Below are 17,348 nucleotides of genomic sequence, written 5' to 3'. Positions count from 1 at the left end.
CGTTCAGTCTCTCGTGCAAGTTATTTGGTTTGCAACTCCGTGGTGTGGCTCTCCCATGGTCAGTAAAACCCAGCCTGAATGAGGATCAGCTTCATAAAGTTTCACTCTGGACAAAGCTATGGGTGAATCCCTTTTAATTCATAATTAACAAAGATAAAACAAGTAAAAACCTGCAGACTTTTTTTTTTTTTTTATTAAATTCTCCCATTTCATCTGTACAGAAAAAAAGCACATTATGTTCAGAATCTCAGTAACATCAAAATTACACAGCATGAACATGTAAAAAACAAGAGACGGCCAGGATTTTATACACAGAAAGGAAAACAATTTACAAAGAGTCTTGTTAATGTTATGTTTAAAAAAGGACTAAGTTCAAACAGGTTTTGCTGTACACTCTATGATTTCTTGCTTGGCTCTGGGCTGTACATTGTACTTGGGGAGGCTAACACTATTATCCCTGTATATTACTTTAGAGACCCTTCCCTGTGCATGTGTTCACATGTCTCCCCTTATACAAACACACCTTTGCCAATCTCTTCAGGGCTCTTTGCATTCCGGTGACCAATGCTGGAACACAGATATTTGGCTTTCAATCAACTACAAAATCAAGGCAGTTTGGTTTTGGAAAAGGCTGCTTCTAACTCAAAGAAGGCAGGATTCTGGTCCCCCTGCCCTTGTAGACAGGGTCTGCAGGTAACATTCTGCAGCACTGATCACACAACACTGAAGCCCAACAACATAAGAGAAAAGCAGCTGTGCCGATTTACCAGATTTAGAGGTTGGCTATACTACTCCTCTCCCTTCAACTGAGCCTTGCCTGTGAAAATCAGAGCACACACCATTGCAGGGACCCAACACTGTAGCTCATCAGTAGACTGAAATGCCAGGCTGACCCATCTCCTTGACCCTCACAAGCTGGAAAACACCACCACATGTCTGGGAGCTGCTCCTCTCAACACTATTGTGAAAAACCTCATTCATTGGTTTGCTCAAATCACAGTTTATAGATCTATATGGGAGTATTTTAATATGGAGGAGAAAACTAGTCTAACCTGCTCTGATCTGACGTCGCGCTGAACTCAAAATTAACTTTGGAAATCTAAGTTTGGCAGTCAACAATGTTCTTTCTGAACTAAACAGTTCTAAGTTAGCAGAAGTCACCACCCAACTGAAGCACACTGCCCTGAATTGGATAAGCCAGTGCTTACCCCTTGTATACAAACTCAGTGCCACCTTCTCCCCACTGCACCGACAAGCAAGTTCTGTTACCGGCAACTGTGCCCTAGCAAGTCCTGCCCTGCTCAGCTCTCCCCCGCATAGAGTACGCCTTGCCAGGGCAGGCTTGCAAGAGTCCCACTCAGGGCCAAGATGACCATCTTTGCATGGCTCACACGTGTCAGAGTCGAGAAGGAATCCTCACATGTGGATATTGCAAAGAATTAGCCTAACATCAGTCAGGTCTTTCAGTCCTTCTGCAGCAGTCCAGGGGGAGGGACACAGATTGGAAGTGAAGTATGAGATGAAATGCTGTCCCTAGCCTAACACTTAATTGTAGCCACCCTCATATGAACAGTGATTCCCTCCCAGGAGGCAAGAACTCAGGGACAGAACTAACAAACAGGGAAAATCAAAGCCTTGGAGTTGACTCCTTAGTGAATATAAACAAGGCTACACTGTTACAAGAACACACAAGCAGCTACCACCCAGTTAGCCAGAGTGGAGTATTGAGACCCATGTATATGTGAAGCCCTGTTAGCCAGGTTCTTTGATGGGTGAGAGGAAGCTCTGAATGGACCTTAGGCATCTGAGCAGGATGCAGAGGTGAAGCATTCCTTACTAAGAGGTATTTCCTCCTTGGCTGCTCCAGCTAAGCCACTCCCAGGAGTATCAGCTCTCCAACACCTAGAGAACAGCTCCAAGAAGAAATGTGTCACCATGGGAAGGTCAGATAAAACCCCATGGAATGGGCAGCAGCCTCCCCTCACTGAGGGGTGATGGATGGGTAAGTCCATGCTGGCGTGGGAATGATAAACAATAGGGCTAAGAGCAGGGAAGTGGCAAGGAGGCCTGAGATCTAGAAGCTACCTTCCACCAAGTCCCCTCTGAAATGGTTAACTCCCAAGAATTTCTAATGGTCTCATTAAATCAAAGTACACAGTTTCCCTAAATTCAAAAAGGCAGCAGTACATTTTACAGCTGTGTCATTCTCTCCATCCCTGCTATAAGAAATGACCATCCACTTGGAGCATATATTGACATAGCATCAGCAAAGAGCTGCATTATAGATCCAAGGGGCAAATGCTGAGCAATCAGGATATATTGGGAACAAGAACCCCACCCGCCCTTGGAGGCCTGTGGGTGCATGACCCTGCTAGGCTAGGATGGCATTTCTAACACAGTATTGGACCATTCCTAGTCTCCCTAAAAAGATGCTCCTACCCCATAGTCCTTGTGTTTAGCACATCAATATGTTTGTGGTGAGGGTCCCATTTAAAAGGTGATTATCTGTTTGTAAATCTTAATGATTAGGAAATGGCTAAAACTCTGACAGTCACAAAGCTCTCTTTGCCTAGCCTTAACTATGTCAGTTCCCTGCAAGAGATAGGTCTGACTCCATTTTATTTTATCCTGTTATCACTGCAATAAGACATCTGGGCCTGTGCATTATTGCACATCTACCCATACTCTCAAAGGTCATGTTAGGCCTTCCAGCTTCACCAAACCCTTTCCACCTCTCCCCTTCCCACACAGACGCTCCATTGCCCACTCACATCTGAAATTAAGTCCCAGGATGAAACTTTGAAGACGAACTCCACACAGACTGCAGATGCTAAATGCAATACCCAGATAGTGCTGCTGCTGCTGCTTGGGGTTTGGTTTGTGAAGCTTCACACCACTGGAATAATGTAGCCAACAGATGCACCTGGAGATGAGGAAATTTGCAGCACTGCACAGTTGCAGGGACGATGACTGAAGCTGGTTGAGAAAATACCATACTCCACAGAACAATGCCTGCTCTTTACCATCTAGGGCTCTGTTTTGACCACTCCACAACTGGCTAGTCTTTTGCCTTTAACATTCCTCTTACATCACTCCATCACACATTACTGCAATGGAAAATGCAGGAAGTCAAGTCTGCCCAGGCCCTAAGCTACTCCTATAAAGAACTTGAATCAGAAAGTAAAATAGCCCTTCCCTTTTGCCCACACCCGATTCACAGCCAGAACCATGGCCAAAAAACCCCCTACAGTATATCACAAGTAGATTTGGGATTTACTGCAAGATGCTAGTCTGCTTATTTCACACCGCCGCAGATGAGCTCTTCAAGTTAAACAGAGAGCAAATGCGATCAAAAATACAAAGGATCTGGATGGCCATTCAGTTTTGCCATAGCAAAATCTTGGCAGCACGAGCACCGCCAAAAAAGCACAACTGTGCCCAGGGAGAATGTACAATCCGGCTTCCCTGCCTCCTGCACCTTGAATTCACCCCGTCTGTCTGACAGACAACTTCGACAGTTCCTAAGCATTGAAATGACATTTCCAGCAAGCGACGAAACCGTATACTTTTGCAACTGCCACACACACACACTCTCTCTCTCTCCAATTAAGTGAGGAGATCTGCCAATCCCCTTCTCTGGCCATCAGCTCCATTCACTCATGCAGAATCAGTGAAACCACATAGGTAGCATTGGGCAAGGAAAGTGGGAGAAGATGGCAGATCTCTCCTGTGAAGCCTGCTCCACTGCTCAGGTTCTCCCATCATTCCCTATCGAGGCTTTACAACCCGTTGGTTCGACTCCAGCCACCACCACCACCACCACCACCCATCTTTCATGTGCGCTCTTCTAGATGGTCATCACCAAACTACTAAGAGTGGGTCTCCACAGAGTATATTTTCCATCTCCAAAGTGGCATGGTGAAGAGATAGCTTACCAAAAACCTAACTTTGTACCCACCTCCAGCATTTTGTAAAGGGTGCAGAAGCAGTCACAGTATATTTAGAGATCAGTCTGTATACGCAGCATAATTAAGAATCAGCTGGTCCACATTCAGAAATGCCCCCATGTTGTATCAGATCAGATCAATGCATAACACTGGAAATTTCAGAAATTACTTAGCAGTGCACTTACAGGGAGCAGGAAAGGAAAGTTACGGATCAAGCATTAGCCTAGTTGGACAGTGTTAGGCACATGATTTATACTCTAGCACGCCTAGGAGAACACACCTAACAGGTTAATAAAATATATATATATCTATATCTATATCTTACTGTACATGCCGACCCTTGTGCGATCACTGCCACATCTGAACCCCACACTCAGCATACCCCAGGGCTCAGCCACAGAGTGGCCTTGAGGAGGCTCCACCCCCTCCGCTCTTTGGGGAACAAAGACAATGGTAAGACGTTTCCACAGCTAAATATGTTTCAACAAAAGACCTCTCTTGAGCAGGGAAAAGAGACTGGAAATCAAGTTCTGGAAATGGGACTAGAGCCTACATGTGCACATCAGTGGGAGACAACAAAGCTATTCCCTTTAAAGATCACCATGTCTGTCCTTCACCTCACATTATCAGCACTTCTCCAATTCTCTCCTCCTTTTGGCACAGAGGGCCATCACTTCTGACCTACCTCCCCAGATGCCAACATCCACCTATAGCAACCAGTGTCTCAGAGGCTTGAAAGTTTTACTCTGTTTAATGCTGTGACTCAAGCAACGAGACCCCGAAAGGCCAATGATGAATCACTGCACTAACCTATAAATGATCCTTCTGCTGAAACAATCTCAGTCCCGTGCAACATCAGTAGACAACATGGAGTGCTGCTGATGTATCATCACGACCATCCTCGAACAGCTAATTCAGGGAGGTCCTAGCTTGGCAACAGAGGGGCCTAATTCAAGGCCAGTGTCTTCTATGAATGAAGGTTAAAAAGGTACATACAACGCTGTTGTCAATGCACTACGTTAACTGGCTCTTCTATGCTTGACCTCCACACTCTTTCCCGAGCCTAACCAAGTGTATATTCTGTGGCTCGAATGGCGAATCAGACCACTGAAGTTTTTGTTCCTGGCCGGTTTTTATTTTACCCTGCGAGTGGCAGAGAAAAAGGGGAGCTGGAGGGCACCATCTTCTGAAGCTAAAACCCCACAGTAACAGAAACCGTCTGTTCAGAGGATGACTCCCGCTGACATACTTAGCAGTCTGAAACTATGCCCTGAAGGTGCTTGGGACAGGATGAGCAAGATGCACAGAACAAGGCCAGCTGCGGTGAGTGATGCAATTTACCCTTTAACTTCCCACCTCAATTTTACCCAGCCACAGAGCACGATTATATCCCAGTAAGAAACACGGCCTAAATCGCATGATTGGTACATATATATTTTTGATTCCTTTAAAAATGTACTTTAAAACTGACTGAGCTGCAGGTCATGTCAGTCTGATTTGGTGAAGGCAGTTCCAACAAGACAATAGAGAGACTCATCTACAGGCAGGTAACAGGAATCCGCTAACAAAGGGGGTAACGAAAGCTGCTGGCTGGGCTGCCAATGTTGCACACCGACTCTTTCATAGGATGATGAAGATGCCATGGACGAGATCCAAGATGGGAAAACTGAGCCGACACCTGCTGCTGTTCTAATTCTTTTTTTTATTCTCCTCTCACAAGAAGGGGTGGGTGGGTAGATTATACAGAGGAGGGCTGTACAAACTGGGCACTGGGCAGGCATTTCTTCAGCAGGCAATCCAGGCTCTACCTGTTCTTGAGTTCTCGTGTCACCCGCTTGGTGATGCGTCCGCACATCAGGCCAACCAGGAAGAGTACACAGATGCCAGCTATCATGACAGACAGGATGTAGTTCTTGGACGGAGAAGTCATCACTTGCATAGCAAGATCAGAAAAGCCTTCTGCTGGGGCAACCTTGGGGGGAGAGGAGGGAGATATAATTAACACAACTTAGTTGCCACACATCAGCCTTTGCAGAGAAACTCTGAAGACCTGTAGAACTATGCTGCTGTATGAGCTGGATAAGGCCACTCGTAAATTCTCCGTTTGCCTCCTGTAAGCACCCTGCATATTCCCTTTCTAATTGAATGGTGTGTGGGATGCAGTTATATCACACATGCACAGCTGGGACATACCAACAAGCCTGCAAGAGGTGGCCTCCATCAACTAGGACACTAAGTGCTAAAGCTGCTGAGTGCCCAAAGGACACCCCAGCTCCTGCTGCAGGTCTGTCCAATGACCTGTGTCTTTCTATTCACATCAGTTCCTTTCGTCCTGCCAAACCCTCACAGCTCTCCCTCCGCTGGCACCCTTTGTCCTGCAGTTGAACTAGCCTCAAGAGCTTGGAGCAGTTTGATTTCAGTGTTGTTAAGACATGTAACAGACACTGAAGCAGGGGCTGTATAAACGAGTGCCCTCCTTTCCATTTTACTGAGTTAATTCAAACTTGGTTCTTGACTTGGCACACATGGGAGTATGAATACAGCCTGACACATACAATGCAAATACAGATTGCACAGAACAAAGCAGCTACTGAAATGTTGCATTATAACCTTATCACACAAACCAGGGCTGAGCTAATAAATGATTTGCTCTGTGATCTGAAAGCAGCAAGGACCATCCTTTCCCACTGCTCCGCTCGACAGCAGCAGGCCAGCAGACTGCATTACTCAGGGGCCTCACAGGATTGAGGCACTTCTGTTCTTTAGCCTTCCCACGGCAGAAGGCACAACCCCATCTTGCCCTCCTGCCAATTTCTTCACAAGACACTAAGTTGGAATCACAAGAACCATGTGTGTCAGCTTCCTAATATAGGGGTTCCCAAATTACCAGCTGCAACAGTGTCCCATGTGGTCTGCCAGCACAAATGCATTCCCCAGTTAAGATGTAGTAAGAGCTGGGTTCCATGTGACTCATGTAATCTCTGTGAAAGCTATGCAAGTGTAAAGTTTTGAGTTGTACATGTTGGACAGAGTCCAGAAAACACTATATAAAAACAACAAACTGCAACACGCCAAACGCAATTCTCACGAGTACAACAGCGTGTTTCACTGCAACATTCACAGAGCCTGACACAACGGTAAAATCTGCACACAATACACTGATCTGACACCAATCTATTTTTCAAAAACAAGAAGGCTGCATTAGTGGACAAGATAACGAATGCCTTTCAACACCTACAGCGATGCAAAAGGAACTAGCCACAAAAATAAAAGAAAGTGCTAAGAAAATATGATGCATACACAAAGTCTGGATTCTCCTTTGCCACACTGGATGAGTACCACTGCATCATCATGTTATTACTATTTTACACTTTTATTTACAATATTAAATCAGTGGAGGTATGTCTACTTATGTGGCTCAAATTCAGATTTCACACTAAAAATTGAAAACAGTGTTCAAAGTTGGACAGTTATTTTGTATGAAAAATCAAACATCACAATACATACAATTTTGTTCACGTTGTGCTCCCTGTTCAGTTTTATACACCATCAATTTTTACATTTGAACACATTTTGCTCAACTTTTTTTTGAAGTGCAGTTTTACTAAAACTGCTTGATTTCAAAGATCTTGAAGCACTTCTCTGAGTGCATATTTCACAGGATTTATATCATTATACCTATTTGCATTAAAATGAAACAAAAACAGGTACATCATTTTTAGTGTTATAGTTCACATGGCATTGTGACAAGCCAGAGGGCTACAGGAAAGTAGTAGAAGGGAAATTTATTAGTCCCAGATTAGTTTTCCCTGGGAACAGGGAGCTAACAGGCTAACCGAGAACTAGCAGGAACTTGCCAGAATCAGTTTGGGCAATCAAGCCAACTGAAGCACCTGGACACAATTAGGAGGTTTTAAGAGGCAAGGGAGTCAAACTAAACAGAACACCTACAGCCAACTAAGAACCTGTTGAGACTGGCTAAAAAAGGGCTCTCTTCTGTTAGCTCAGTGTGCACAAGGAGCCAAGGAGAGAAGGTGCTGTGGAGGATGTGGGAGGACCAAGTGCAAGCAGGTGCCAGAGAGAAGAACCTGCAGGTAAGGACGAGGCTGGGGAGGGATGTGGGGAAGAGGCCCATGGAATCATAACTGTCCCATAGCTGTTACTGGAGCTTATTTTGTCGACTCAGAGGGCCAAGAACAGACAGGATTATGGGATTCTCTTCAACACAGAGCTGTTTAGGGATAATGTACTTTATTAAGCTTCCTGCTCTACTGATATACTACATTTCACAGAACAACAAGAAGTCCTGTGGCACTTTATAGACTAACAAATATTTTGGAGCATAAGCTTTCATGGGCCAAGACCCACTTCATCAGATGCATCCCATGAAAGCTTATGTTCCAAAATATTTGTTAGTCTATAAATTGCTACAGGACTTCTTGTTCTTGAAGATACACACTAACATGGCTACCTCGCTGGTACATTTCACAGCGTACACATTAGCAACCAAGGCACAACAGGACAATGCTGTTAATGGAATAAGAAGTCTTTGGTATGTTTACGTCCCTTCTGCTACTGGGAATCCCTATCCCGGATTGCCTCTCCCCAGGGCAGCGGTGGACGTGGCTCCAGCTGGGGCTGTCCAAGGCATCTCTAAGGTTGAAAGTGTCTGGTGAGGCTCATTTAGGGGCGGGGTTTCCCAGATTTTTATCCCTTAGCTGTTTACTTGGTGTGCACGCACTGGCTCAATGCCACTTCATGTTCTCATGAGGCTGAAGCCATTACCCTGTTTACTGGTTCCCTAGGTTCTCAGCTCAAATACAGGGCTGATATGGCTATCTGGTGTTTATGTCTGCAGGGCCTGACTCCCATGTTATAGGGATGGGAACTTGGTTGTACAACAGGAATGGAAGTTTCCACTTTTGCTCTCTGAGGCCTGCAGCCAGGCCTGCTGGTGTGTTGTATGACAATTTGCAGGCAGCTGGTTTCACAGGGTCCCTGGGCTGGAGCCCAGAGAAGATGGTGAGCCCAGTCTTTTCCCACCATCATCTCCCCATTACACCATGGGAACAGGACTGGATTTGGGAAAAGGGGTTTGTCTTGCCCTGCACCACCCAGAGGGGTCACAGAGACGATGGAATTTGGCTTCCTCACTTTTCCTCATGCTGGCCAGTGATGAGACTAGCTCAATACACAGTGAACTGGTGCCCTAGGGAAAGTGCTCAACTGAAGGCGGCTGTGAACCTCTGAGGCAGGTGACCTGCTTAAAAGCACAGGACCCACCAAGGCTGAGGAGGACCTTTGTCACAACACGTAATAATTAAATTCAAGATATTTTCCACCAAGAAGTATTAATAGTGGGCTGCAGGGTCTATTACAGCTATAGAAGCAGGTCTCTGGGAACAAAGTCTGGGAACCCCCAGTCCTAACAGACTATTCACCATTGCTCAATAGAGGGGACTAATGCCAAAAGCCAAGCAGAGCTTCCCTTGCAGCCTCACCTTTGCAGCATAGCTCCACATTTCAATCCGATCATTAAGACGTTTCTTACACTCCGGCTGTAACCTCACTCGCTTGTCTTCCAAAGCTTCCATTAGGCAAGACATTTCTGCAAGATGGAGAACATGGTATCAACACATACACAAGCCGGCCCCAGGGACCTGCTGCAATACAGAGCTCTTGGGAGGTGCATTCCAATGCCTTGAAACATTTGTTGTCTGTTTATCAAGTCCTACAGGAAAGCCATCCATCAAACTTCCTAGCAATCAGTACTGGGAAATTTAACCTGAGACTGGTTTGCAAGGAAACCTCTAGTTAACCCTTAAGTAACGAATGAAGGGCTCACTTCAAATATTTAAGTGGCAAGGAACGTTGCCTTGTGGAGGAAGTTCAAAAGGTTAACTTTAGTATCCCAAGCTTAAGCTCAGCTGAACTGACAGGATCTCTTATGATTTACAGAACAGTTCACTAAAACTGTTGAAGGAACGTTAAATCCTGCAAGTCTTCTCCAAGAACTTAGAGGAAGCTTCAAACGCAAGATCAACTGCAGAAGGATCCGCCAGGCATTTGCACATTCCATGCCATGTATCCCATCTGGACTAGACAGTGACTTATTTAGAAAAGCAGTACACTCTCAGCACCACCAGGTCCATCCTTGTGGAGGAGAAATGTGAGGAAAAGCCAAAGATACTTGCATTGCTTTCAGTGTCAAGCAGGGTATGCGGCACAGCATTTTTAACCTACGCCTGATTCTGTAGCAGAAATTAACATTATTCCAAGAAAAGTAGGATGTTAATTTCAAACTGCATGAGCAAGAACAAAACTAACAACACGTACCAAATCATGTAAGGAAAAAGATTTCCAAACTAAGGAGCCAAGCCCAGAAGAAGGGCACCCACACACCCTACACCAGGCAGTATTCCTCATTCACCAGCCATGACAACTGGCAGCAACACCTACTGTTTAAGGGGACCTCAAGTCATCCTAGGAGAATCTCAGTTTTAGGTCACCCCAGGAGCTGACATGCCAACACTTACGACGGCCTCGTCCAGGCAGTATGGCTGCACAGTGGTGTTTGATGTCTAGGGCACAAGCTGTGTGAAGGACTGGGTCAACGAATATGTCTGCTTTGCTCTCTTTCAGCATGTTGAGTACCTCCTGAGGAAGGAAGGTTAATACAGGGGCACATTAAAGGAGGAAGAAGAAAGTAACAGAAGTCATACTGGTTAGTATTTCCTAGTATTACCTCACACTTACATAAGGAATCACAAAGGACAATGCCGCCACTAGATAACGAACTGAAGCTGCTCCAGGATGCATCAGCAGCTCTGCTCTACAGATCAGCCTACTTTAATTTCTTAAATAGGTAGACGCTAATCTATAGCGCAAAGTCCAATCATTCAGGAAGGCTAATGGGTCAGGACTAAGGTGAGGGGACAGATCAAGGGGCAAGTTTACAAAGCGCCTTGCAGGATGCACTGCCAATCTGTGCTCAAGAGGCCAAGGGTTAAAGAAGGAGCAGGCTGCAGCTCAGCCCTGAGGTACACGGGGAGCATGCACCTGGGGATCCAGGAGTAAAACAATGAGGCTTTCACATGTCTGAAGCTTACAGAGGAATTGCACCTTCAGGCCAATTTGCTTTGGGAGAGACGTTTTCTTCTTACCTTCTTGCACATCTCTGGTTTAATTTTGAGCAGATTAACTTTCAGGCACTCCTCCACCTGCCCAGTCTGCTCCTGCGCTGCTGCTTCCTCTGCACACAACCTGGAGATCTGGGGGCGGGGGAGGGGGAGAGAATCCCTATTTAAGGATGAATGAAATGATGTAGGACCCGGGTTGCTTTCCAAGGTGTTTGCATACTGCCAGGTTAGTGCACAGTATCACATGCAACAGCAAGGGAGTGCGCCCTGCGTGGTGCCACCGTTCCTCCTCCAGTCGCATCCCGGAACTTCTCACGTAAACACAGCATACACAGACCCATACAGCTACTGTTTTAACATCCTGAGTTAGGAATGAACAGATTTACAAATCCTTGCCATGGAAATATCAAACACAGAACAATCTTTACAACAGAGATTTTCTGTAGACACACACACAGGCATATAACCATCAGAACGCTCTATTTAATGGTGTCACCCTGTTGCAGAGTGAGGTGCATTCTAACACCCACAAGCATTCTTCCTAGAGATTTAATGGAACTGAATGAAATGTCAGATTACATGTATTTAACAGCCTAGGTGTGCTGAAGGGTTAATATTCAAAAATATGGGACAGATGTGCTGGGTTGTCTGGCAGGTGAAAGTATTCTGAGAACTGAATAAAGAGTAACCAGATGTCTCAGTATCTGTCGTCTATCTACTTGGGTAGATAACTGGGGTGCTCCTTTTTCCATAACTACACCCCTTTTTACAAAACCATTTCTCTATTGTTGGGCTATGTTTCTTTTTCCCATGGGAGGCCAGGAGTGGTCAAGCCACTACAAGCAGAGGACAGATTAATTCTTCATCTCCTTCAGTGACTGTTTCAGCTGGGATACCAAAGAAGGCTACCAAAGGGTCATCTGGGGGTATCCAACCATTTGTGCTGTTTGGTTACAACTTGCACCCCAATAATCTGACTGTACGCATTGGATAAAATCTGCTATCAGCATTATACCGTAAACCCCCCATTTAACAGACTAATGGGGGAAGGGGTGTCTGTTAATGCCCAAAGGCTGTTACATCCCAATGGTTACACTGTATGATGACGCACTGACCTTCCCACTCACTCCTCTCTGCCCTGCTCTCCCCTTCCCCGCTCCTGCCCCCTTCTTCCCCTCACACCTCCATCTCCATCTCCCAGTTACCAGGAGAGGAGCTGAATGCCAGCCTGGCTCCTTCCACCTCCTGCAGCTCTCAGCGCCATGGCTCCCCCAGCCCCCAGCTGTCTGCATGAAGGCAGAATGTGACCAGACCCTGCCTGACAGTGGACAGGAACTTCCGACACCATGGCTGCTGCTCAGCCCCATTGCAGGTACCAGCAGCTGGGTGCCAACATGCTCCACACACATGGGGCTGAGGGAGGAGAGCTCCTGTGCCCCACTGCAGCCCCCCCGCCCCATCTCTGGTGGCCCCAGCCATTGCGGTGGCCCCTCCAGCCTCAGCCACGTTCTAGCAGCTCCTGCAGCCCCGGTGGCAGCTCTGGTGAGCCTCTGGAATTTACTGGGGTGCGGGGCAGGAGGGCTGGCAGACAGCATCTGTTATTTCCGAAGTCCGTTAAATTGAGGGTTTACTGTATCCCCAGCATCTGTCCCCACATAACTTCGCTCTGGTTTTAAACCCGACAGGTGTGAAGCACCACTGAACGAATCTCTCAGAAATGTACTGCACAACATGCTAATGTTGCTGGGTTTTTTCCAGATTGAAGTTCACTGTCCAGGGTCATCTGTCTCCCCAGATTCTCTTCTTAGCATGGACCTTTTAAAACAAGGTGTCTTCAAAACCTGGAAATTCTCATGATTGACAAGTTCAACCAGAGGAGGTCTGGCAGATGCTACCCCTGGCTGGGATATGGACTTTCCCAATGCAATACAAGCAGGTATTAGGCCTGTTGCTGACTGGGAAGTCCCAGGCACAAGACAGCACATTTCTTAAAACAAACCTGGGGCCTTGTTCATAGACAGACATCAGATATGAAGGAGGCGGAGAGAACCCCACAGCTCTTTCAGGAACTTAAAAAAAGCTCGCTTGGTAAAGCAAAACTACCGACAGCCACGAAAAAAGAATTCTCAAAGCTGCAGACGTTAGAGGGGTCCCGGCTCAGACCAGAGGTGACAGGAACAGGAAAGGCAGTCAGTCTGTGCCAGCCCTTATCTCCTTGGCAGGAATACAGGGAGGCATAGCGCACAGGAACAGATTACAAATACTGCCCACAAATATCTAGTCTCATATGGACTATGCACAGGGACCTCCCTTGGAAAGAATCACCAAAGAAAAACTCTTGCCAATGGAAGTGGCAGACAGCTAATCCGAACCTGTACCACAAAACTGTCAGTACAAGGTGGGCCTGCCTTTAGGAAGCTCATAATCTTAGAAAAAAACACTGCCTTTATTTGAAGATGGCTGTGGCAATCACAGCTTACGGAGAGAAAATATCCTTCTAATAACTGTAACTCTCAGCGCCTGGCAGAGCTAGGAATTACATCGCTCGCTAAAGAAAGCTTGCCTTACCAGCTGTTACAAAGGTGGCTTGCTGGGAATGTACTCAACACATTCAGTACAGCAAGGGGAGGTCAGCAAACGGGTTAAGAGTGGCCTCTAATGTTGTGCGATGGTGGCGGATTAGAGGAAGACTGAGGGTTTAAGGTGTTATCTAAAGGATACGCCCATGGGATTCCACGCAGATGCTATATTCCCTGCTCCAAAACGGGAGTAGTGAATTTAAAAGGTGGGGTATAGGGGGAGCTGCTGCCATTTCAGAACTTTCCATCATCAACAAGGGACTGTGGTTTGTAACAGGTGAGCTACCAAAAGCTAGTAGATTAGACAGCGCTGTACAATTTCACCCTATGAGATCCAAGGACCTCATCCTTTAAGACATCTAAGCTACGGTTACTTACTCAAACCTTTGAAATGGCCATGCTAATGGCCAAACTGGAGAATACTAATGAGGCTTATTCCTATCAGCTGACAGGAATAAGGGGATTTCAGAGTTGGCGGGGTCCTTCTGAAAGGACCCCATGTAGATGAGCTGCGGGCAAGCGAACTGCAGCACTTCACTGCATGCTAATGAGGTGCTGAATATGCATTTCAGTGCCTCAGTATTCTTCGATTTGGCCACTAGCATGTCAATTTTGAAGTTTTTATTAAGTGTAGACACAACCTTACAGTCTAAGCTAACTCAGTTCCTGTCTTTCCCTCCCACACACCAGCAGTGCCACCTCCCAGTTTTACAGATATGTCTATTTCTTTCCACTGGTGCAAGGGCTCCTCTCATGCTCCTCTGCCTGCCGGCCTGTTCGAAACCCTGACCCCAGCCTACTACCACTGCTCTGACACAACCAGGTCAGAGAGGTGCAAGCAAAGGAAAGAAAAATAGCCAAAACACTGCTCTGGCATGAAATAAGCCATTCAGGGACCGCTGCTTAAATGGAGGTAGAAACTACAGGACAGATTTCAGCTACTGCAGTTCGACCACGATTGATGGAAAACTCTAAAGGCTGCATTAACTTGTCTGCTTTTCACAAATCAGGATGAGGATTTGCACTTCTAGCGTCTCAGTGTCAATGCACATGCCAGAGGCAACGCTTGACTGAGAAACACTGATTGTGCAGAACACCACAATTCTTGTGCACTAGGCGTAACAGGCAGCCGGCGTCTGGAACCAGCCGAGAGTTGTTCCGTTGCCTTGTCAAAAGGGTTCCGTTTGTTAAAAGTGGTGGGGGAGACTGAGCATGAAGCTGCTGAGGAGAGCTTCCAGCTGAGTTTAGAGGCAGAGTGATCGCAGCTCCTACCTCATCAGAACAGTGCATCTGCAGCTGGGGATCCAGCCGGTAATCGAGGGCTGACTCCTGGATTATCACTCTGATCTGATCCTCACAATCAGAAGAGAGACGCTATTGAGAGGACAAAGACAGCAATCAGGTCACCAAATAACAAGCTCCATGTTTGCAAGTCAGCCATCTTGGCACCTTAACAACAAAGTTAATTGCCAAATCTCGGAGGGAGTAAAATAGAAACTTAGTGCCAGGCACTTAGATACTTATGCACAGGGTGTTCCCACACACTGCACACAAGTCAAATATACTAGGCAGGTGGGTCAATCGGAGTTTCTCAGTACATCTCTATGCAGTCTGTGTTTACACATTTACCTCCCCTGCTCACCTGGTCTGCATATTTCAACTTGAGGCAGGAAATGACCTGCCCTTCCAATTCTGCATCATCCTTCGCGGTACTGAGAATATTTTGGCAAAACTTGGGGATGTCTTGTTTGCAGGCCTTTCTGAGCACTGGATTCAAGCGGTAATCTAACCAAGGGAGGAAAGATGGGAAGGCATTGCATTAAAAATTGGCATTGCTAATGGGATGAAAGATGCATGAATGAACTGAGAGCTCCAAAGGGAATCTGCAGTAGGAATTCCTTCTGGATGACAATGTCCTCCAGTAGTTTGAAAGAGCTACACTGTCGCATTTTAGCTGGATGGAACTGACCACACAGCACAAGCCGCAAGAGTAAGCAAAACTAATAACCCTACAGCACTAACTAGCATGGAGAGATTGTTGGCTCTTAGACCCTGGGTGAAGGGGCATTAAATGAAGAGAAGGTATCTACAGTTAAGTCTGTGCAGATCACCCCTGAGCCCAGGCAGGTAACAAGCTCCTTCCCTGGGATGAAGACGTGCTGTGGAGGCCATGGTACCTGTGTTCTGTGTGATCTGCCGCTTGGTGATCATTTGTTTACATTTAGGGTCCATCACCTCACTGTTCTTATTCTGCTTCAGACACTGCAACATGTTCTTTGAATCTGCTTCAGAGCAGAATCGCTGCGAAGAGAAACACAGGTTTTACAGCAGACGAATCATCAAGTCTTCACAAAGGAATCTAAATATCCATCTCCCCAAGCCAAACAGGGACCATGCCTGATTCTCGCGACACCAGTACTCTCCACGAACAGCAGCTCCCTCACACCCTCTGCTTTGGCAGCAAGGATCAGGAAGGGAACATTCCTTTGTGCAGTACTGTCTGAGTACTTGCTACCAGCTGTGATCCCAGGCTGCCGCTTGCTGCTGTGTTAGTAACGCCAGGCCAGGCCTTTACCTCTCCATTCTTGATATTCTCAGTCCTTATTTTGGCATGAATTTTCCACTGTGTGTGTCTGGGTCTCACACCCACCTTCTTCTGTCCCTGTTTGCTCCAGTTACTGGAGCAAATGGAAGCAGGTGATCACACCTACAAGTCTCTGTCCTGTGCAAGACACCAGAACACGAAAGTAGTGCTCACAGCAATCTCTAGAGCACTGAAGGGTTGAATGTGGTGCACGGTGATAGGAAAATTGTCTAAAGCAACCAATTAATACAACCTCCACACACTAGTCACTGCCCTGATCTGACAGGGTGCCTTGTTCTAGGAGGGGTAGCTGAGGCTTTCCTGGTGTGGTAACCTTCCACTACCCTTGGGTATGCTACAGATTTTTTTTTAAAAACCTGGATCCATTACCAGCCCTACAAGCGTACATTAAGCCTCAGGCATAAATGAAGCCAGGCTGCGTTTTATTAACTCCACGTTAACTCGGTGCCCTGGGGCTCCTCCAGCTAAGCAGCCACGCGTTTAATGTTCTCTCCTGACTGCAAGGTGTCAGCACTGCGAGAGCCATGTCTGTAACCTGCGGAGAGCCAGAGCAGTACTGGGATTTGACTTAATCTGTCACGAGGCTCTATCTGCAGCGCACAAAGAGTTTGGCCAATCTGCGTCCCTACACCTTGGAAGCCCTTGATGGTAGGGATCCAGTGCAGCAGCAGGGCAGAATGGATCAGAGTTCTATTGGAGTTCTCCAGCACATCAGCACCCTTCTGTTCCCAGCCAAAGCCAATACTCAAGGCAAGAGACTGACCTTTAGCCAGCCCACTTTGTTCATGGTCACCGTGGCATTTGGGGGCAGGGAGCACCATTGAAAGATGATCTCTGAAAGAACACTCATGGATCTGAGGTTCTAAGTCAAAAAGGGCCTAGTTATGTTGTGTAAAAAAGCAGCAAGGACTAAAGGAGCCATGCTGGCGATAAGTCACTGTAGGAAACACAGAACTTTTCTTCTTTATGCAAAGAAAAACAACCCTTTCCCCTCGACCTGTGCCCCAAGCATGACTATCCTGGAGTTCTAGATGAGCAACCTGTCTTTGTGGTCTCAGAACCACCCATTTGGCAGTCA

At 46.5% G+C, this 17,348-nt stretch overlaps 1 protein-coding gene across 1 annotated transcript in view; it reads right to left on the bottom strand.

Annotated features, from left to right (window-relative positions):
• Positions 1 to 128: 128 nt before the first annotated feature.
• GLG1 (golgi glycoprotein 1) overlaps positions 129 to 17,348 on the bottom strand; it is a 129,215-nt gene continuing 111,995 nt past the window's right edge. Inside the window, exons 20-26 of the mRNA XM_075008290.1 lie at positions 15,843 to 15,966; positions 15,308 to 15,450; positions 14,938 to 15,039; positions 11,111 to 11,218; positions 10,484 to 10,604; positions 9,449 to 9,555; positions 129 to 5,919 (exon numbers count right to left, since the gene is read on the bottom strand). Of these exons, the coding sequence (XP_074864391.1) occupies positions 5,752 to 5,919; positions 9,449 to 9,555; positions 10,484 to 10,604; positions 11,111 to 11,218; positions 14,938 to 15,039; positions 15,308 to 15,450; positions 15,843 to 15,966 (873 nt within the window). The 3' untranslated portion in view covers positions 129 to 5,751. The remainder of the gene's footprint in view (positions 5,920 to 9,448; positions 9,556 to 10,483; positions 10,605 to 11,110; positions 11,219 to 14,937; positions 15,040 to 15,307; positions 15,451 to 15,842; positions 15,967 to 17,348) is intronic.

The sequence above is a fragment of the Carettochelys insculpta genome, chromosome 14 (genome assembly GCF_033958435.1).
Source record: "Carettochelys insculpta isolate YL-2023 chromosome 14, ASM3395843v1, whole genome shotgun sequence".
NCBI classification, from domain to species: Eukaryota; Metazoa; Chordata; order Testudines; family Carettochelyidae; genus Carettochelys; species Carettochelys insculpta.
Note: the sequence above shows the minus strand (reverse complement) of the source record. Positions and strands in the feature narration are given on the sequence as shown.